This window comes from Dasypus novemcinctus, chromosome 25, assembly GCF_030445035.2.
Source record: "Dasypus novemcinctus isolate mDasNov1 chromosome 25, mDasNov1.1.hap2, whole genome shotgun sequence".
Classification (NCBI taxonomy): Eukaryota; Metazoa; Chordata; class Mammalia; order Cingulata; family Dasypodidae; genus Dasypus; species Dasypus novemcinctus.
In genome coordinates this window covers 19,923,652-19,943,575 of record NC_080697.1, presented here as the reverse complement: position 1 = coordinate 19,943,575, position 19,924 = coordinate 19,923,652, and the positions used below count along the sequence as shown (strand labels likewise).

The 19,924-nt window shown below is 53.2% G+C and overlaps 2 protein-coding genes across 3 annotated transcripts in view; one reads left to right on the top strand and one right to left on the bottom strand.

Moving 5' to 3' along the window:
• Nucleotides 1–6,158: 6,158 nt before the first annotated feature.
• On the top strand, nucleotides 6,159–13,984 carry R3HCC1 (R3H domain and coiled-coil containing 1). Its single transcript, XM_004452365.4, has 8 exons — nucleotides 6,159–6,281; nucleotides 7,043–7,170; nucleotides 7,611–7,748; nucleotides 8,429–9,026; nucleotides 9,944–10,116; nucleotides 11,332–11,402; nucleotides 12,276–12,371; nucleotides 13,666–13,984. Exons 1-8 carry the CDS (start codon nucleotides 6,159–6,161, stop codon nucleotides 13,794–13,796), a joined length of 1,458 nt encoding a protein of 485 aa, XP_004452422.2. The 3' UTR covers nucleotides 13,797–13,984.
• Nucleotides 13,985–14,989: 1,005 nt separating this feature from the next.
• Nucleotides 14,990–19,924, bottom strand: part of LOXL2 (lysyl oxidase like 2) — a 96,627-nt gene continuing 91,692 nt past the window's right edge. The window contains exons 13-14 of one of the 2 annotated variants that reach the window (XM_004452347.4): nucleotides 16,493–16,604; nucleotides 14,990–15,994 (exon numbers count right to left, since the gene is read on the bottom strand). In XM_004452347.4, coding sequence (XP_004452404.1) covers nucleotides 15,915–15,994; nucleotides 16,493–16,604 — 192 coding nt within the window. In that variant the 3' untranslated portion in view covers nucleotides 14,990–15,914. The remainder of the gene's footprint in view (nucleotides 15,995–16,492; nucleotides 16,605–19,924) is intronic. The other variant, XM_004452346.5, reaches the window with a different exon arrangement.

Below are 19,924 nucleotides of genomic sequence, written 5' to 3'. Positions count from 1 at the left end.
TTAAACCCTTATCTGATATGTGATTTCCAAATATTTTCTTCCATTGAGTAGGCTGCCTTCTTACCCTATTGATAAAGTCCTGGGAGGTGCAAAAAAAAAACCCAAAGTATTTAATTTTGAGGAGGTCCAATTTATCTATGTTTTCTTTTGTTGTGCATGCTTTGGGTGTAAGGTCTAAGAAACCATCAACTACCAGAAGGTCTTTAAGATGTTTCCCTGCATTTTTTTCTAGTAGTTTTATGGTCCTGGCTTTAAAATTTAGCTCTTTGACCCATTTTGAGTTGCTTCTTGTATAGGGAGTGAGAAAGGGGTCCTCTTTCATTCGTTTGGATATAGATATCTAGTTTTCCCAGCACCATTTGTTGAAGAGACTCTTTTGTCCCGTTTGGACTTGGTACGTTTGTCAAAAACTATTTGACCGTTCAGGTGAGGGTTTATTTCTGGACTCTCAATTCTATTCTGTTGATCAATGTACCTATTACTTATGCCAGTACCATGCTGTTTTTTACCACTGTAGCTTTGTAACATGTTTCAAAGCCATGCAGTGAAATTCCTCCCATGTCACTTTTCTTTTTTAGAATGCTTTTGGCTATGCAGGTACACATTCCCTACCAAATGAATTTGGTAATTCTATTGGTAATTTGGTAATTTCTATTTCTAGGGGCCTTTTCTATTTCTGTAAAGTAGGCTGTTGGAATTGTGATTGGTATTGCATTGAATCCATATATCAGTTTGAGTAGGACTGGACATCTTCACAATATTTAGTCTTCCAATCCATGAACATTGAATGCCTTTCCATTTATTTAGGTCTTTTAAAATATCTTTTTAGCATTCTTTTGTAGTTTTCAGCATATGTGTCCTGTACTCATTTTTTTAAGATTTTATGTATTTATCCCTCCCCGCCCCCATTGTTTGTGCTTCATGTCTACTCTCTGAGTCCATTCCCCATGTGCTCATCTTCTCTTTAGGATGTACTGGGAACTGAACCTGGGACCTCCCATGTGAGAGAGAGGCACTTAATCACTTGAGCCACCTCAACTCCCTAATCCTGTACTTCTTTGGTTAAATTGATTCCTAGGTATCTTAGTCTTTTCTTTTTTTTTTTAAGATTTATTTTATTAATTCCCTACCCTCTTGCTGTCCATGCTTGCTGTCTGCTCTCTGTAACCATTTGTCATGTGTCTCTGTGTCTGCTCATCTCCTCCCCAGGAGGCACCAGGAACTGAACCTCGGATTTCCCATGTGGGAGAGAAGTACCCAATCACTTGAGCCACCTCAGTTCCCTGGTTTGTTGTGTCTCCAATCGTCTTTCCTCTTTGTGTCTCCTTGTTACATCATCCTGCTGTGTCAGCTCAGCATGCCCGTCTGTCATGCTAGCTCACTGTCCCACTTGTTTCCTCCCGGAGGCACTGGGAACAGAACCCAGGACCTCCCATGTGGTAGGCAGAAGCCTAATTGCTTGAGCCACATCTGCTTCTCTTGAGTCTTTTTGTTGTTATTGAAAATGGAATTTTTCCCGATTTCTTCCTCAGATTGTTCAATATTAGTGTATAAAAACACTACTTTTTTCTGCATGTTACTCTTGTATTCTACCCCTTTGTTGAACTAATTTATTAATTCAAGTAGCTTTGTTGTAGACATTTCAGAATTTTGCAGATATAGGATCATGTGCTCTGCAAATAGTGAGAGTTTTACTTCCTCATTTCCTATTTGAGTGCTTTAAGAACTTTTCTTGTCTAATTGTTCTAGCTAGAACTTCTAGTACAATGTTGAATAACAATGGTGACAGTGTGCATCCTTGTCTTGTTCCCAATATTAGAGGGAAAGCTGTCAACCTTTCCCCATTGATACAATGTTGGCTGTGGGCTTTTCATATACACGCTTTATCATGTTGAGGAATTTTCCTTCTATTCCTATCTTTTGAAGTGTTTTTTAATAAGAAAAGGTGTTGGATTTTGCCAAATGCCTTTTTTTGCATTGATTGAGATGATCATGTATTTTTTTCCCTTCAGTTTGTTAATGTGGTATAGTACGTTGGTTGATTTTCTTATATTGAATCAGTCTTGCATACCAGGAATAAATTGTACTTGGTCATAACGTATAAGTCTTTGGTGCACTGTTGGATTAGATTTGCAAGTATTTTGTTGAGAATTTTTGCATCTATGTTCATTAGAGAGATTGGTCTGTAATTTTCTTTTCTAGTAGTTTCTTTATCTGGCTTTGGTATTAGGTTGACATCATAAAAGTGTTGGGTAATTTTCCCTCCTCTTCAATTTTTGAAAGAGTTTGAACAGGACTGGTTAAATCTTTTCAAAATGTTTAGTAGAATTCACCTGTGAAACCATCTGCTCTTCGATTTTTCTTTGTTGGGAGATTTTTGAAGACAGATTCAGTCTCTTTAAGTGTGATTGGATTGTTAAGTTCTTGTATTTCTTGTAGCTGAGGTTACTGGGTAGACAGTTCAATGTCAGCATATCTGTGGTTGTTTAGAATGGGAGATTTGAGACTGGGACACAGATTCCAGATCCGCAGGTGTGCAAGGTGATCCTATCCATGTGTATTAGTCAGCCAAACAGGTGCTGATGCAAAGTACCAGAATTCTGTTAGCTTTTCTAAAGGGTATTTATTTGGGGGTATGCAGTCACCCCTCTGGCTGAAGTGTGGTTTGCTGGCCTGGCGGGGGAGCAGCCGTGGCAGGCCAAGCCGCTGCCCCCATAATAGGGTGGCTGGTCGGACTCACCGCCACCCCTGAAGGAAGCTCGGCATGGGCGCAGAGTGCCCTCGGGTCTCCCCTTCTCGGCAGCCATGCTTCCGCGGCCGCCCCTCCTCCCGGATGGCGCCACACGATGCCTGTGGGGCGGCATCCTTCTTCTTCTTTCTCCCTGCGCAGGCGCAGGGCGGAAAAATCCAGTCTGCCCTTTTCCCCTCCCCCAACAGCAGCAACAGCCAGGCGTGGGTGGGAAACTCAAGTCTGCCCTCCACCCCAGCAACAGCGACAGCCAATCCCTAACCACCACCCCTCCCCCATCCAGTACTGCCCACTGACCTTTCGCTGGCAACCAATCAGAACAGGGTGTGGCTTCGACCAATCAGCCTTCCCCAGCCCCTATAAAACTGTTGCCTCTCCCTCAGTAAAGTGGACTTGCATGTTTACCTTGTCTCCGCGGTAGCTCTTCTGCCGTGCGCCCTCCAGTCCTGAGAGCCCCCGACAAGGGCCTGGCCTCCCTTGTCCCCAGTTCGTCGCCTGTTTCTCCGGGCGACCCCTTCGTCGCCGGCTTCGCCGGGCGACCCCATCAGCCGAACCGCGCAACCCCTTGTGAGACCGATCCCTCATCTGCTGCCGGACCGACCCCTCGTCCCAAGTGGGACCGACCCCTCGTCCCAAGCGGGACCGACCCCTCGTCCAGAGCTGGACTGACCCCTCGTCCGCAGCCAGACCCCACCTCTACCGACCGAGCAAGCCGCGGCAGGGGTAGAAGCTCACAGTCACCAGGCCCTAAAGAGTCCAACTCAAGGTACCATAAGAGGTACTTTCTCACCCAAAGTCTGTTGTCACGTGTTGACACAAGATGGTGGGCAATGTCTGCATGGGTTCGGTCTTTTTCCTCTTAAGGTTCCATGGTCCCAGCTTCTTCCAATCTCAGCTGCAGGCTGGCATAAGTCTTATCACTCTCCCTGGAGCTCATTTCTTTCTGACCTCAGCTACCCTGTTCTCTCTATTCTTTCCACAGGGCTCATCTTTCTTCCCTGGGCCATGTCTATGGAGCAATCTCTCTTCCTGTGTATCTGCTGCACTGTGTGACTACTTCCATGTGAGAGTCTGTTTTATCAGCCCAAAAGGGCTGGGACTCAATGCTGAGTCACACTCTAATGAATCAAAGCTCTAATCTTAACATCATTTAATCAGACCTCTCAGCTGAATCTAATACAATCAAAGGGTTATCATGCCAGAGGAACAGACCAGATTACAAACATAATCTATATTTCTTTTTGGAATTCATAAATTATATCAAACTGCTACATCATGCCATAGGAGGTTACACCAGGTTGTTATTTAGAATCACTATGACTGCAGGGGACTCCAGGTCCACTCCTTCATATGGGACTGTTCGTAATCCTTTTTCTCCTGGGTTCCATCTTTTCATAATCTTTCAATCATACCTCCTGTTTTGTGTAAAGTTCTTTAGCATTTGTCCAGGATGCCTCTCCATTTGATTGGATTCAAGTAGTTTATTTAATGTTCGACTTCTCTGGCTATTTGCCATGCTGTCAAGATAATGCTAATGGCATTCTAAAGATGGGGAGCCTTGTATTTAAAAGAATGGGCTTGGCAGTCAGGCTAGACCCAGCTAGCCCTCCGTTTATCCCCCTTAGTACACTATAACAGTTTCCACCTAAAAGGGCTGTTGCAAAGACTAAGTGAGTATAATTTATATGGTTAGCTTTATATACATAGTAGCTACCTTTATTTTCTTAATTATTCCATGTCACTCTTTGTTTTCAGCCTTGTTGACAACTTTTTTTGCTGCTTCTATGATGAAAATGGCTTTATCATTTACATTTTTCCAGGACCCTTTTCATCTCTTTAACATGGAAATTATGCCTCCTTTGATTTTCTTGAGAATTTGAAGGAGTTTTTAACTGAAATTTCCTTCAGTTTTCTCACAGGGAATCTTCCAAAATACTCTTATCATCTATCTTTTTCCTGCTCACTTGCTTTTTTTGCCCTCCCTCCCTCCCCTCCTTCCTTCCTTCCTTCCTGAAGAAATTGCACACATTCTTTGTGCTTTTTGTTTTGTACTTTTTACTCACCTTTCAATGGGGACCATTCTATCCACATCTGCTATTTTCCACAAATTAGTGTGGGCGGGGTGGAGGACTGGATGCTAATGAGGAAATGTTTTTCTGTTCAGCATCTTTCTTACTTGAAGAGGGTGTGGTAGACATTAGGTTAACAGGCAGCCTGTCTCTGGGAGCTTTGGTTTCTACCAAATCTCTCTGGATTTGTTAAATACCTTTATCAAGACAAGCTCTAAAGAGGTGAGGATGTGACTTGTTTCTTGGGTTTTGGGTTTGTTCTCCATTTTGGAGACAGACAGCCATGCTGCTGACGTAGTTGGGTCTTTTTCTGAGTCAGCCTGGCATCCCCACCCCCACCGGCAGTTCATTTCCGGTCCGTAGCGGTTGAATGAGCTGCACTCCTGGCCTCAGACTTCCCAGTCAAGGAAATCTGGTCAGAGGAAACAACGCCACTGTGTGGCCAGCCCGCGCTCTCTTCAGTCCTGCTCCCACTTCCATTAAGCCAGCATGGAGTGGGGGTGGGTCTGCTGGGGCTAGAATCCAAATGCTGTTCTCCCGTCAGGTCTTCAGAATCTCTTCCCAACCATGCTCTGAAGGGACACCCTTGAGTTCTCTCTCAATTTGGTTTTATCTTGGTTATCTGGGAAGACAGTTTCTGTAAATGTGGTATACGACCAGCTTTCTTAGAGTTACTCGGGGACAAATTGTTTTAAACCCCACTCTCATCCAACAGGCTGACGGTCAAAATTTCAAGTCTCATTTAAAGTGGATGCTGGAATTATTTCTGGATGAAGCTTGGTAGTAAAATCTGATGATCTGAAAATCGCCGCGCTGGTGGCTACCCAGCCAAGGGACCCACCAGGCTTGCACACCTTGTCAAAGACCCCTTGGTGTGAGGCGGCTCTCTTTGTACGCTCCGTCAATGAGGCAGAAGGAAGGGCAGTGATGGACAAAAGGTGCTGAAATACTGGGTGCTCAGGAATTTCGTTTCTCCCTATTCTTGTTATGTCCCTAGGGAGGGGACCAATGGCCCAGAAAATCTGTTATCCCTACTAACCGGCATGTAGTAATCACTCAGATGTTTGCTGAACTTAATCAATTCAGCTACACTGTGTGCTGCCACGGAGGGAAAAAAAAGTACAGAGACTTTGGAATCCGGCCCGTCTCTTCTCAAAGGAAGAAACTAGAATTTCTATCTGCGTACTTTAGACACGTTATTTTGCCTTTCTGGGTCAGAGTTTTCTCGTGAATACAATACCTACGCGTGTCGTGGAGATCCGCGGTGACCGCGTTGGCGGTAGGCGCCCCCGGCAACCGGCGAGCGCACGCCCCCCTTCCGTTGCTTCGCGGCGCCTGCGATGCCCCTCCGGGCCGCACGGTGGCGCTGCGCCCCCGCCCGGGCCCGGCTTGTCCTCGGCGCGCGGGGGCACGCAGGCTTCTGGGGACCCCTAGGGCGGCGGCGACGCGGCGGTGTGACCCGGGTGAGTGCGGCGGGCGGGATCGGCCCTCCTCCAGGCCTGGCCCCGCGCCGACCCGGCGCCTCTCGCTCGCGGGCTGGGGAGCGGCGACTGCCCTGCGGGGCCGCCAGTGCTCGGTGCGGGGCGCGGGCCCCACGGGCCAGGGCAGCCGGGCCCGGGGAGTGCGCGCCGCCCCCTGCGGGGCCCACCCTGCCCCTTTCGGGCCCCCGGGTCCCGCCGTGCGGCCGCCCTGGCGACGGGGCTGTGCGAGGAGCCCGCGGGGAAGCGAGCGAGGCACGGGTGGGCTGCCATCCTTAGCTTTGGCTTGGTGGTGCGGGGCCAGGAGCGCTGCTGGGGGTCAGGAGTGCTCCCTTGCTCATCTTTTTGGGTTTTTTTTTTGTTGTTTTTTGAGGTCCTGGGACCTGGGATTGAACCCTGGACCTCGTATGTGGGAAACCGGCGCTCAACCACTGAGTCACATCGGCCCCCCTGAGTTGGGTTTTTCGTTTGTTTGCTTGTTGTTTTGTTTTTTGGCGGCACCGGGGACCGAACCGGGACCTCCTGTGTGGGCATCAGGGGCTCAACCACTTGAGCCACAGCCACTCCCGGTTTCTCATATTTTTGACTTGCCTGGGGGACCCTGGGCACAACACTTCCCCTTTTATTTGTAAAGGGAGAGACATTGGAGCGGGTGGCCTCCAAGGCCCTTTCAGCACCGACTGCTGGGTTGTGGGTGGGCCCAGGATCGGTGCCCTCATCCGCGGCCTTGTCTGTCTTCCTCGCAGGCTCTCCCACCTGTCACCCTGGCCCTTCTCTGCTTGGACGGTGTCTTCCTCTCCTCAGCTGAAAATGACTTTGTCCACCGCATTCAGGAGGAGCTGGACCGCTTCCTGCTTCAGAAGCAGCTTTCAAAGTAAGCTGGTGAGGGCTGTGGAGGGGCTGCCCCTGCCTGTGCCCACTTGGCTCCTAGGAAGGGCAGGGCTTGCCCTGAGCCACCCATGCCCTCTTCCCCAGGGGTACATACGAGATAACTGGCTTGCAGCTGGCTCAGACCTTGGCCTTTAGTCTTAATGATATATGTTCTCTGTCCTATCCCAAATGCATCTTTTCTTTGTAATTTTAAGCATCGCTTGGGGACTGAAATGGCCAGCAGAGGAATGGGGATGGGACCAATAGCTCCCTGTGAATCCTTGCTGTGAAAATCTCTATGCTCAGGCCCTTTGCAGGCTGCCTGGGATGGGAGGTGCAGAGGGAGCCAAGTATTGGCCGCCTTTAAACTGGCAGTGGTTGGGGGCAGGCCCCGGGGACTGGACCTGGGGCCCCTGCTCAGCACTCCTTTTGGTCCCTCCCCAGGGTTCTTCTTTTCCCCCCACTCTCCAGTCGCCTCCGGTACTTGATCCATAGAACAGCAGAGAATTTTGATCTCTTGAGCAGCTTCTCTGTCGGGGAGGGCTGGAGGAGGAGGACAGTCATCTGTCACCTGGACATCAGGTATGTATCCTGCCTCCTTGGAGGGCACTCCGTGGTTCATTAGTCTGGTCCGCTGTAGCCCCTGGGAGGGCAATGCCTATTGGGAACCAGAGCTGGGAGCCCCTCCTCTGCCGCTGCCTCTGCCCCCCAGCCTCACTTGCTTAAAGTTAGGCTGCCCTTTGCTTCAGCAGTGGAGTCGACATGCATTATTTCTGGAATTCACTTAGGCCAATTCATCTATACTCTGTGGGCAAAAAAGAGAGAGAGAGAGAGAGAGCAGTACCAAGTAGGGAGCGTGAGTCCACCTATTCTTCCAGTGAGCTTGCCCCAAGCCACCTAAGCCCTCTTTCCCAGGGGTACATATGAGGTAACTGGCTTCAGCTGGCTCAGACCTTGGTACTGTGATCCTAGTGCTTAAAGTTACTTATTTTTCTACTAACCTCCAGAGGCAAACTGTTACCTTGCCGGGTCCTTAACCAAAGATCCAGCCATCTCTAATTTGATTCCTAACACTAAGGGAAGAACTAGATGGCATTCGCCTTCCCACAGGATACCTTCCTGCGATTTCCTCGGGTGCCGTTGGCTCTGGATGTTGCTGAAGGCTGACCTGAAGGCTCACGCCTGAATGGGGTGGCCCCTGTGAACCGTTTTTCTTTGGGCTCTAACACCGCTCTGATTTCCTCCTCCCACCCCTCTTCCAGGTTGCCCAGTTCAGATGGCCTCTCTGGCCCCTGCCGTCCTCCTGCCTCCCACCCTGGCAAGTACCGTGGTCCTCGGCCCAACTCAAACCAGGGAACAGCTGCTGGTCCCCGAGGGGCATCGGCCGGCCGGTGGCATCGGGGACGCAAGCCAGACCAGGCTCTGTATGTGCCCAGCGTGCTGCGCAGGCAGGAAGAGGAGGTGCCAGCCCCTGCTCCAGGGCTCGAGGGAGAGGCTGCAGCTGGCAGGGTCCCAGAAGAGCCTGAAGATGTCGGTGCAGGGGACCCTGACCCTAATCAGGGACTCCCTGTGTTGGTACCTCAGGCAACAGAGGACTTGAAGGACTGGGGCCAAAGTGGTGAGAAAGAGCCGCTGCGGGACCCCGTGGGCACAGAGTCCCCAGGACCTGAGAGCCACTCAGGGGAGGGAGACGGGTTGGAGATGGCCCAGCAGTGTGTGTCCAGCCTGCAGCTGAACTTGGAAGAGGGGAATGGGAGTCAGCTGGAGAAGAGCACGATGGCAGAAGAGGAAGAGGCAGCGGTGGAAGAGGCGGAGCCCGGAAGCTGCTCTGAGGACGATTACAGGGAGCTGCTGCAGGAGGTGATGAGCCCGGAAAAGGGAGGGCGGAAGTGAGGTGGGTGTAGCTTTGGGTGGACGAGGACAAAGGGGCTTGGTGTGGATGGGTGGGGGCTGTGCTGCGTGTGGCAGGGCTGGCTGTGGGGTGAGAGTTGGTCCTGTAGGACGCATGGGGGAGGGGCACGGGGACCTTGCCGGAGAGAGTGGGAACTTGCAGGGCAGAACAGGGAAGGCCCATGCCGTGGAGCCAGGAAGTGTGGGTCGGCGTCTCAGGCCACCCACTCAGGAGCTGTTTAACCTCGAGCAAGTCCGTTGGCTCTTCTGAGTGTCATCCATCTCTTCATCTGACAAAAACCAGATGATAATAATGCATCCTTCACCAGGTAACAGAACAGATGGGGAAGAGCTTTGTGACAAGTACAAGTGTGGGTCGTGACGCTTCCTTGTACGCCTGGAGTTTTGCCTTACAAGTCTGGTTTCCTTGGAGCTGTGTCTGCCCCCGAGACCCTTGGCGTTAGGTTGGCAAGGCGGGCATCTTTTACGGCTGTTTCATGGATGAGGCGTGGAGACCAGAAGGACTTGTTGAATGCCCCGGCATAAGCTCTCTTTTTTACTGGCTATGTAATTTGGGGCACATCACTTAACTCTTTGACTTTTCGTTTCCTCTTTTGTAAAATGGATTATTGAATATTGTTTTCAGGATTATATAAAGCAATGTAGTAAGCGCAGGACTCCCTCTCCTAAAATTCAGGCTCCTCGATCTTCCATCTGCCATCATGCCGCCTCCCCTGGCTTCGTCCAGGGGCTGGTGGAAAGCTGCCCCTGATTCTCTCGTCCCTGCTAACTGAGGCGCCTGAGAACCCTCTGTGTGGTTTCAGCACCCGTAATTTGGAGCCCTGCCTGGCAGAGCTCTCCTTGCTGAGGGGTCCATTCTCTCCCAGATAACAGACAACCTGACTGAGAAGGAGATTCAGGTAGAGAAGATCTACGTGGACACATCCTCCTTCGCCGAGGAGCTGCCAGGTGAGAAGGACTTGGCCCACGTGGTGGAGATCTACGACTTTGAACCAGCGCTCAAGACAGAGGACCTACTGGCGGCATTTTCCGAGTTCCAGTGAGTGCCGGCAGGGTTGTAGGGTAGCGTGCTTGCCTTCTAGAACATCTAGGGGATCCCTTTGCTGTTGGGGACCCTTGCCCCTCCTTCTGTGCCTCATGGTCCAGGTGGGAAGTGGATGTGGTTGCTTTGGGCTCCGTCCTCCTGAGCAGCTGCGCTCGCTGGCCGCGGCGGGGGAAGAGGAGAGCTGAGTCCTTGGTTGTAGGCACCTTCCGGAGGCCCGGTGGTCCTGCTGGGTGTGCTCACAGGCCTGCCAGGGCAGGCGCGGGGCGCCTCGCAGCCCACTCGCCTGCCGTGCTCTGCACCCCAGCAGACAGGCCCAGCTCTGTGTGGGGACCCTGTTCTGGGGTAAACGGCTTGAACAACGCAGTGGGCTTGAGTCAGGGTAGAAATGGGACCCAGTTGGGGTGTGCTGAGAGAAAAGACTTTTCCTTCTCCATTTCCCCAGATTCCTTTGAATCCAACCCCTTGTCTTTTCTCCTTCCTTTTTCCTCTTCTTTTTCCTTTCTGTAATTTCCCTTTCTTCCCGGCCTTCTTTTCTGATTCTTTGCTTCCTAAACAGCCTTCCCTTGACCTCCCTGAGCCTGAGCTGCACAAAAGCTGGAAGGCCAGTTGGGGGGCGGGGGGGAGGTGCTGAGGAGCTCTTCTGCTCCCTGCCCCTGAGGTGTGGCTGGACTGGGGACACCTCAGCCAGGATGGCAGTGCCCGCAGAGGACGCGGATGGGAGGCCCGGAACCGCTTTTGGCCTGTTGTGGGCCCCAGAGTCAGTGGTGCCCTCCCGAGCCGTGAAAATAAAGGTTTCCTGGGGGCAGTAACATGGGTTCTTAGTCTCGGTCCTGTCCCTTCCCCATAAACCCGGATATCTCAAGCCTCAGTACCCGTGCTCTCAGCCTGGCTGGGAGAGTGCCTGTGGGCGCCGCCTTCACCCCGGCCTGTGCTTTAAGAACTCTTCAAGTCCTGGCTGCCTCAGTCCTCGGAATCAGGAGCCCACCTGTCATGTTAATGGGGTCACCTTTGTCTTCCTGAAGCCAATTACATGGTTTTCAGAGAAATTGCTGCAATCGGTTGTCTCCTCCCCAGGAGACTGGAACCTGTCTTGGATCTGCAGTGTGTGAAGCCTGGGGGTGGAAGGACCTCCCAGTGCTCGGGATTCTAAGAGGAAAGGGTCTTGATTGTTTGCCTTTATAACCACTCGTCTCCTGTCCCTTGGCACAGAGAGAAGGGCTTGAAGATTCAGTGGGTGGATGACACTCACGCGCTTGGCATCTTTCCCTGCCTGCTGTCAGGTAGTGTGGCTTTCACAGCGGGCTCAGCCCCATCTCTGACCACCCTTGAGAAGGGAAGGACCCTTGGGTCTGGGGAGGGTTGGTTTCTTTGGGTGGAGGATTGTTAGTCACCAAGGTGCAGGCTAAGCTGACCAAAGTCTCAGGACAGCCCACGGTTTCGGGGAAGGGGCCGAGATTTAGGGAGCAGTGGGGTCGGGAGTCCATCTTTGAAGAGGGGATCTGCTGACAGGGAGGGAGGAGAGAAGGCTGCAAGACCACCCGGGGAGCCCCGGGCTGGGGGCAGGCCCTTGGCTGTCCCCTGGGCTCTGCCACAACTGCGTGGGCTTGTCTCCTGGCCTGTCCTCGTGTCTACACCAGTGGGTGTTCTGGACCTGAGCCTCCTTCCAGTGGCCAAGACGTGTGCTGTACACAGCCACGTGCTCCGTGGTCCCAAGGGCTTCGCGGGGGAGCGTCCCTCAGGGCAGTGAGTGCAGGTCCCCCGGGAGGGTCTTGAATGGCGAATAAAGGGTAGAATTTATTGTTGTTTTTTAAAAGACTCCGGGCTTTCCTAGAAGGCAGGGAGCCTGCTTTCCAGAAGTCCAACTTGTAGCCTCACTGAGCAGCTCCTGGCCAGCACAGGGGAGTGTGGGCCCCTGAGTTCTGCACAGGTTTTCCCTTCAGAGAGCACAGGTGTCCCTCCCACAGGCCTGCAGGGCTCTGGGGGACAAGGGACACACATGACACTTTGCCCAGACAGAACAGCCCTGTCCCTGAGCCTTGCAAGGGCCTCATAGAGCGGGTTGCGTCAGTTTTGGGGGTGCCGGTGACCCTGGGGCCAGAGGGGTTCCCACGCAGGAATCTGGGGATGTCTCCAGATCCGTTTTCTCTCCGTAGCTGCGGAAGCCCTGGCCAGGGATTTCTCAGTGCTCAAGATCCGGCCCCTCACACAGGGAAGCAAGCAGGCAAAGCTCAAAGCCTTGCAGAGGCCAAGTAAGGAAGCCACTTGTTTCTGGGTGAGAAGGGGGTTGGGCGTGAGATTGGACAGGGTGGGGTCTTCACCTTCTGGCTCACTCCCCCCTTCTTCATTTCTCTGCCTTTAGGGCTGCTGGGCACTGGCCAGAGGGGCCGCATCCGCCCCACACCACCTGCGGCGCCTAGGGAGTGAGGGCCCATCGGGGGTGGTCGCTGGCACCCTCCTCTGGGTGTTGTCAGGGAAAGCTTAGTCTTCTCTAAGACCATGTCCTGCAGTAGAGGACAGTGAGCTTGGGCTTTGGGCTCAGCCTGGGTTTGGTCCTGGCTCTGTCACTTATTTAAGTTGACCTTGAGCACATCACTTAATGTCTGTGAGTAGTTTATCCATAAAGCAAGCTGAACCTAGAGAGGAGACTGGAGGATTGAATGAAATAGCCTAGGAGACCTGCCTGGAATGGTGATAAGTACACAGAAGGTGCCAAATAAATGTTGGCTCCTTCCCCTCTCCTTCCAGAGCGCATGGTGGAGGCTCTCAGAGGGCAGTTTTCTGGGCTGCAAAGCGGTGACTGGCAACACAGGCCTGGACGAGGCCTGCCGAGGGCCTCCAGCTCTGGGGACAGAGACGCGGCTTTGTCCCAGACAGTAAACAGCCGTGTGTAGGTCCCATCCTGGTGTGAGTTCCCTCCAGAGGGCCCCCCTGTAAAGCAGGGAGGTGGGCAGGTACCAGTCCTGTCCATTTTACAGATGGAGATGAGAAAACTGGGCCAGGATTGCACAGGGGTAGGCAGGGCCTAGAGCCCCCAGGCTCCCCCCTCACTAGCACCTGGCACGCTGCGGACTCAGCGGGGCCTCAGACCCCACACGCATAAACTAGAGGTCGGCCCCAAGGGTCTCTAAGTACCCTGAAATGCCTGAGTGCTTGAGTGCAAGTCCTCACCCCGTAGGCCTTTTTTTTTTTTTTTAAGTTTAATTTTATTTATTTTTATCTTTTTAACTTATTAGAGAAGGTATAGGTTTACAGAAAAGTCGTGGGTCAAATACAGAGTTGCACACACCACCCTATTATTTACGCCTGGCTTTGCTGTGGTGTGTTTGTTGCAGTTGATGAAAGGACACTTTTATAGTCGCACTATTAATTATAGTCCTTGGCTTACTTTAGGGTTCACTGTTTGTGTTGTACAGTCCTACGAATTTTTTAAAAGCATTTTCTTCTAATAACATATACATAACCTCAAGTTTCCCCTTTTAACCACATTCAAATATGTATTCCTGTGCTGTTAATCATGTGCACAATGTCTTGCTTTCCTTGTAGAGCTCCTGCGTCTGACCAAGGAGAGGCCACAGACGAACACAGCGGTGGCCCGGAGGCTGGTGGCCCGGGCCCTGGGGCTCCAGCCCAAAAAGAAAGAGCGGCCTGGGGCGGGGAATCCCCTGCCGCCCTGAGGCCCCCACTGGCCCCCACGGGCCCGGCTCCCGCACCAGGCACTAAGCTCAGCGCCCCAAAACCGAAAGCCTTTACAGACGCCAGAGCAGCCCTGCGCAGGCTGGCACTAGTGTGGGGTGTGGTGGGCTTTAGTTTGGTCTAGTTCCAGAAGTTTCCAGAAGGAAAAATAAAAACTGTTCAGATGTTACGGTGTGAGTGTTTCAGCATGTGGTGGTCAGCCGCCGACACTAGGGGGTGCTGTGCAGCTCCCAGGTTAGGGCTGGGCCTGCTGAAGATCCGGCGCTCTAGGAGCTGGGCCTGCGGGATCAGGCGTAGGGGTGACGGGTGGCTCTGCTCTGTGACACCTGCCCCGTCTCACTGGAGAGGTCGGGTACCCCAGCCTTCCACCCTGTGCTGCAGAGCAGCTAGAGGCTAATGGCAGCGCTGAGGGCTGCTGGTCCTAGTGCTTCCGGTCTCCTGCGGAGTTACAAAGGGCTTTGCAGAAATGCGTGCGAACAGAGCCTAGAGGTGAAATGAGAAGTGCAGGCTGAATTTGCCTCTCAGGAACAGGGCTGAGCGCAGGGCCGCAGTGCATTCCTGCCTTCAGGTTCAGACAGAGTTGGTGCCACCGGTGGGGGGGGGCGGCTCTAAAGGGTGCTTAGAGGTCACGTGGGCCCCTCTGATTTGCTGTCCCCTGGCACACTCCTGACAAAAGTAGGTGCTCTGTCACCTGGGCAAGAGAGTGGCCGGCTCTGCTGCCAGGGAGACCTCAGCCCTGGCTCTGGTGCTGCATATTGGGTTACCAGCCGCTTCCACCAGCTTCCCACACTGGCCTTTGGGGAAATCTGGTGATTGTCTAAATGTAGATGTCCCACCCTGTCCTCACACAGCTATTGCTCCTCTCCACCCCTGATAAATTTCAGTAAACAACAATAGTTCAAGAAGAGTTATTGCTTTTGCATTTTTGTAGGTTTTTCTTTTTTTGTGTGATGTCTTAGACTTTGAGAAGGCTGTTGCTGCTTGTTGCTTCTGCGTCTGTATTGAATGAGGCACCCTGTGGTCACACTGGAAGGTAGAGGACTTAGGAACCCATCTCTGCAGGAGTGAAGCCGTAAGCGGATCAATTTGATCTGAGGCAACATCTTTGCTGGCAAAAATAGAGGACCCCAGCTGCTCAGGGGCCTAGGTCGCGGGGTTCAAATGAAACACAAGCTACATATCATCAATCTTTATTTGAAGTTTCAAGTACGTGTGTCAGTGATGACACATGGCATTTGGTGAGTGTCCTCGTCACCCAGGACCCTGGTTATAGCACCACTGAATTATAGTTACCCACAGAACTGGAACACCACGGCGATGAGCCGCTTACACCGGTGGGCTGGGTTTTCTCTGGAGCTGGACTTTCAAAGGCCCAGATGCCCGATATTAAATGCCACTAGATTACTATGTATTTAAGAGTCTGTGAAATATGATAGACTAATGGTATCCTTGAGAGAGGGGGTGGGGCAGGAGCACCAACTCTGACCTCACCTAACCAGAAATCCTGTGGCAGCATTATTTATATATGTGACTATAATGGACGAGTAGAGGCAGTTTGTTTAGTTGGAAGAAAGGTCTAGGTATTCAAGTTTGCTGGAAAAGACCTAAGAGCAGGAGAAATGGGATTCAGCCTGACCTCCTCTGGGTAGAGGAGCCCAAATTTGCCAACATGTAACTTGAGAAGAAAATGGCCCCAAAGACGTGGGTGAGCTGGGTGGTATCAGACTTGGGTGGACCGTGGCTTGGACGAGACAAGCTGATGACAATCAGAGTCAGGCTGGACCTGTGCACCTGGGGTCCCAGACAAGCCTGGCTCTTGGCGCGGTGTGGCGCTGCCCCCACAGCCCTGCGGTCGAGCTCCAGTCCCAGCCCTCGCCCCGGCCCCCAGGGGCCTTCCCAGGCTCCAGTTGGCAGGAAGCAGCAGGCAGCAGATGGCAGGAGCCTCCCCTTCCTCCAGCTTGGGCTTGACTGCAGGAGGTGGAGGGGGAGGAGGGCTGGGCTGAAAGAGTGGGGAGGAGTGGACAGGGAGGTGGGGGAGTGTGGCCGTTGTTGGGGGAAAGTTCCAGGCAAGATGTGTGGTTGTGACCACAAGTGCTGCTTTAACGCTTGGAGAGCTGGTTAGTTATGAGTCCACTGAAGTGTTCGAACTTCTTCTCAGTCTCTTCACTGAAGGAACCGCCTGAAGGGTGGGAATCAGGAGAAAGAGTTTGGCAAACAAGATCTGCGGTCCCTTTTGATCCCCATGTCATAAAATCCAAGGAAAATGTTTCCTTATTGGAAACGAGAAGTAGCAGTGGTTCACTAACCTCCAGTTCTTGACGGAGATTTGAATACCTGCTACACGGAGCTCCCCAATTGCTGACACCCACATTTTTGTGGTCACAAGCATAATGAGTCGGTGGCCTCAGCTCCGGCCCTTAAATAGCTTTGGGGTCTCTACAGGGTCGGCCCGAATTAGTAACGGCCTCTTGGTCGGAGCTGGCTGTGAAAACTCAGTCTCCACCCAGGCTTCCTTCCCACGTGGAAATGTCATGCTGGCTCCACTCCCCAAGCTCCACCCAAATGAGGAAGTTGCCTCTGGTTCCCCGAGAAGGAGGGCAGCTCTGGTCTCTTTGCGGGGAGGGAGCTGTGGGCCTGCGGAGGTGCAGGTGGCGCCCCTGGGAGGCCCAGGGCTTACCTATGTGGCAGTTGTACATCCAGATGCGGTGGCCGTCGTAGCGGGTCCTGCACTTCATGATATTGTTGGTGAAATCAGACTCTGCAACCTCGTAGTTGGGGTTAATGATGACCTGAGAAGAAGGAAGCCACGGGGGGCTGCCATCTCCACCCGAGGCCCAGGGGCTCTGCGGGGCAGCAGAGTGATGCCGTGACAGGGGAGCATGACAGCTACTGTGATCCCAGCACAGGGTGGGCCACAGGGGAGTCTGTCCCAAGAAGGTCCTGGGGGAGGTGGAGATGGGTGTGACCTGGAGGGCTGAGACCTTTGAGCACCCATGTCTGGCCCCACCAAGAGACGGGCATCAGGAAAGCAGATGTGGCTCAACTGATAGAGCGTCCGCCTACCATATAGGAGGTCCAGGGTTCAAACCCAGGGCCTCCTGGCTGTGTGGTGAGCTGGTCCACGTAGAGTGCTGCTGTGTGCCGGGAGTGCCGTGCCATGCAAGGGTGTCCCCCGCGTAGGGGAGCCGCATGCACAAGTGCGCCCCTCAAGGAGAGCCACCCTGCACAAAAAGCACAGCCTGCCCAGGAGTGGCGCCACACAAAGGGAGAGCTGATGCAGCAAGATGAAGCAAGATGAAGCAACAAAAAGAGACACAGATTCCCGTGCCACCTGATGAGAATGCAAGCGGACACAGAAGAACACACAACAAATGGACACAGAGAGAAGACAACGGGGGGGGGGGGGGGAGGGGAAGGGGAGAGAAATAAATAATAAACCTTAAAAAAAAAAAAAAGAAGGGGTCAACAAGGGGTTACCCTCCCCTGGAGCTCTAGGAAATTGAAGATAGTTGAGAGGCCAGAGTTGGGGTCTGGGGAAGCCACAGAACAAGATGTGGAAGAGAAGTAGAAGGAAGCTGGACGTATGTGGGGCGGATGCTAGAGATGGGGTGGGGAGAACAGCGGGCAGTGTGGGCAGAGGGCTACCCCAGGGGGTCGGGACACTGCATCCGCTGGACATGCTTCCCTCTCTGGCCGGTCCTTGGTGCTTCCTCATGAGATGCTGGGCTGGATGGGGCCTGGGGTTCTGGGGACACTATGGGGACTGAACCCCCCCCCCGCCTCCTCCTTCCCCCGGTTAGGAGGCCATGGCCTGAGGGCAGGACTAGATAGGCCACCCCTGTGAAAGGGGTTCTGTGAGGGAACTGAAGAGGGTTGACATGGGGTGAGGAACCCGGAAGAAAAGAGGGAAGTGGGAGAGTGAAAAGGCTGTAACGGGGGCTGTGGGCGAGGTGTGGAGGACGCAACAACAGGCCTTCCCACCAAGCACCCTGCCTCATGGTTGGGGAGGGCTGAGACCCCGGGGCGAGGGGGGACGGCTGGAGGGGGAAGAGCTGCCCCTTACGGAATATTCTTTAGTTTGGTGGCCTGGTTGGCAGGCAGGCAGGCTAGACCTGCCCAAAGATCTGCTGTGGGAAACCGAGGCCAGGCAGCCCCCAGGCCTGTGTCCGGGCCTGGTGGGGGCTGTTCTGGGGCCTGCGTCCAGGAAGCTCTGTCCCACCCGTGGCCCTGCTTCTTCAGGTACGGCCACGCTCTGGGGTGGCCTTCCTTTTCTTTGACCCTGGCTGTCCCCCACCCGTCCACCCCCTACCCATGCACAGCACACAGCACAGGACAATCAAACTCCCCGCACGGAGCTCTCTGGAGGGCGCTCGCACACACAGCTCCCTTCCCCCCAGCTCTGCCTCCCTGAGGGGTGTGGACGGCTGTGCCACCAGGGACTGCCCAGCAGGGCGGCCATGGGTGGTGGCCCCACGAGGGCTGGTGGCGGGGCCAGCCTGGCCTGTTTGGGGGTGGAGGCGGGGGGCTGAAATATCGTCTGCACAACCCCATCCAACTCTTAGAGTCCAAATCGTGACGACCTGAAGGAAGTTGCTTCAGTTTCTTGGAAAAAAAAATCTGCTTTGAATCCAGGAAAGGAGAAAGAAAGAAGATACAAAAAAGGGCCACCAGGAGCCCACTAAAAATTCAGCCCTGCCTCTGAGCCTGCTCACCAGGCCCCTCTGCCTGCAGCACCGGGCTCATTCCTCTGCAATGAAGGTGGGGGAGTTGGGTTCACGTTGGAATGGACAGGCACCAGGGAATTTCCAGGCCAGGCTTTCACATATCTAAAGCGTGAGGTCTATCGCAAAGGAAATATTCTTTTAGAGTCATCAGAGCCATTAAGAGCCCCAGTGAGTTCATTTGCTCCTTGTATAGTTTAGGGTGACGAACACAATCTAGAGTTGATGTGGCCTGGCTATAAAGTGAGGATAGCAGTAGTGCCCTTGGCATGGGGAACAAATGAGAAGCCACTTATGGGGCTTAGGCAATGCTTGGCACCTCATATTTAATAAACGGCAGTGATGCACTAGCTGGCACTTGGCAGAATCCACGCTGATACACATCACCCAGCACGGCAAGGGTGAACCGCAAACACAAGCCACCGCGCCCTGCAGACATGCTCGCAGACACGGATACTCATTTTTACAGTGAAGCGCACGCTGCTCCTTGGGCCTCTCCAAGTCCGCGGTTCCCGCACGGGGGTGGAAAAGTGCTTGGCTGTCAGATTTCCTGCCTCCGTAATTGCCCAGGAACCCTTTCGAGTGCCTCTGTGGTCGTTTCTCTGCAGGTGCTGCCTGTCGGGTGGGGCCAGGCACCGGGCCTGAGCTGCCTGCACAGCCCCTTGGGAATGCTTTGAAGGGAGAACGACACATTTCTGGCCATCCACTTTGCCACCCAGCTGGGCCAGGTTGAAAGCAAGACAGGAGGGGACATGAATGAGAGCAAGAGGGCGAGACGGAGCCGCTGGCGGCAGAAGTGCACACGCGTGCCCAAAGGAAGATACTGGCAGGATGGAGTGCCTTGTACCCATCAGTTCATCTCCTACCACTTAGGGCCCTGGCAAGATACTGCAGCTGCTCGCGGAAAGGTGTGGCGGTGGGGAAGGCAAGGCGCCCCTGCTTCTTCCCAGGGCTGGCCTTCCACCCGGGCAGAGCACGCAGACATCCTGGGAAGTCTCCACAGAAAGAATCCCCGGGAGAGGCTGTCTCTAGTGTTTGCTCTTCTACCATTATAGATTCATTCCTTCTCTGCAGACCCTCCTTTATAAGGCAACTATTTCTGGGTAAGTCACAAACCCTTGATGGTGAACTGCACTGGATTGCTTTCAGCTTTGACACCACGGACCCAGAGCAGAGTGAGGGCACTGGGAGACATTGCAGTGGGGATGGGAATGTAGTTGAGGCGAGAGACGTGGGTTGCCTTAGACTTTGGGGGACAAATTCCCGACCTGCAGATGCATTTTGATTTGCAAACACCAGGTGTAACCTCTCTGGTCCCCACAGGCCCCAGCTCTCCCCATTTCTCACACCCTCCCCTTGCCTCATGCACCTTCCCTGATGGGCCTTTG

What these genes read in the sequence shown, in the direction of transcription:
- R3HCC1 (XM_004452365.4), top strand. Translation starts at nt 6,159, where the DNA reads ATGCCCCTCCGGGCCGCACGGTGGCGCTGCGCCCCCGCCCGGGCCCGG. An exon ending in ACAGGGAGCTGCTGCAGGAG is followed by an intron (nt 9,027 to 9,943) that starts GTGATGAGCCCG and finishes ATTCTCTCCCAG; the next exon opens with ATAACAGACAACCTGACTGA. An exon ending in GCGGCATTTTCCGAGTTCCA is followed by an intron (nt 10,117 to 11,331) that starts GTGAGTGCCGGC and finishes CCCTTGGCACAG; the next exon opens with AGAGAAGGGCTTGAAGATTC.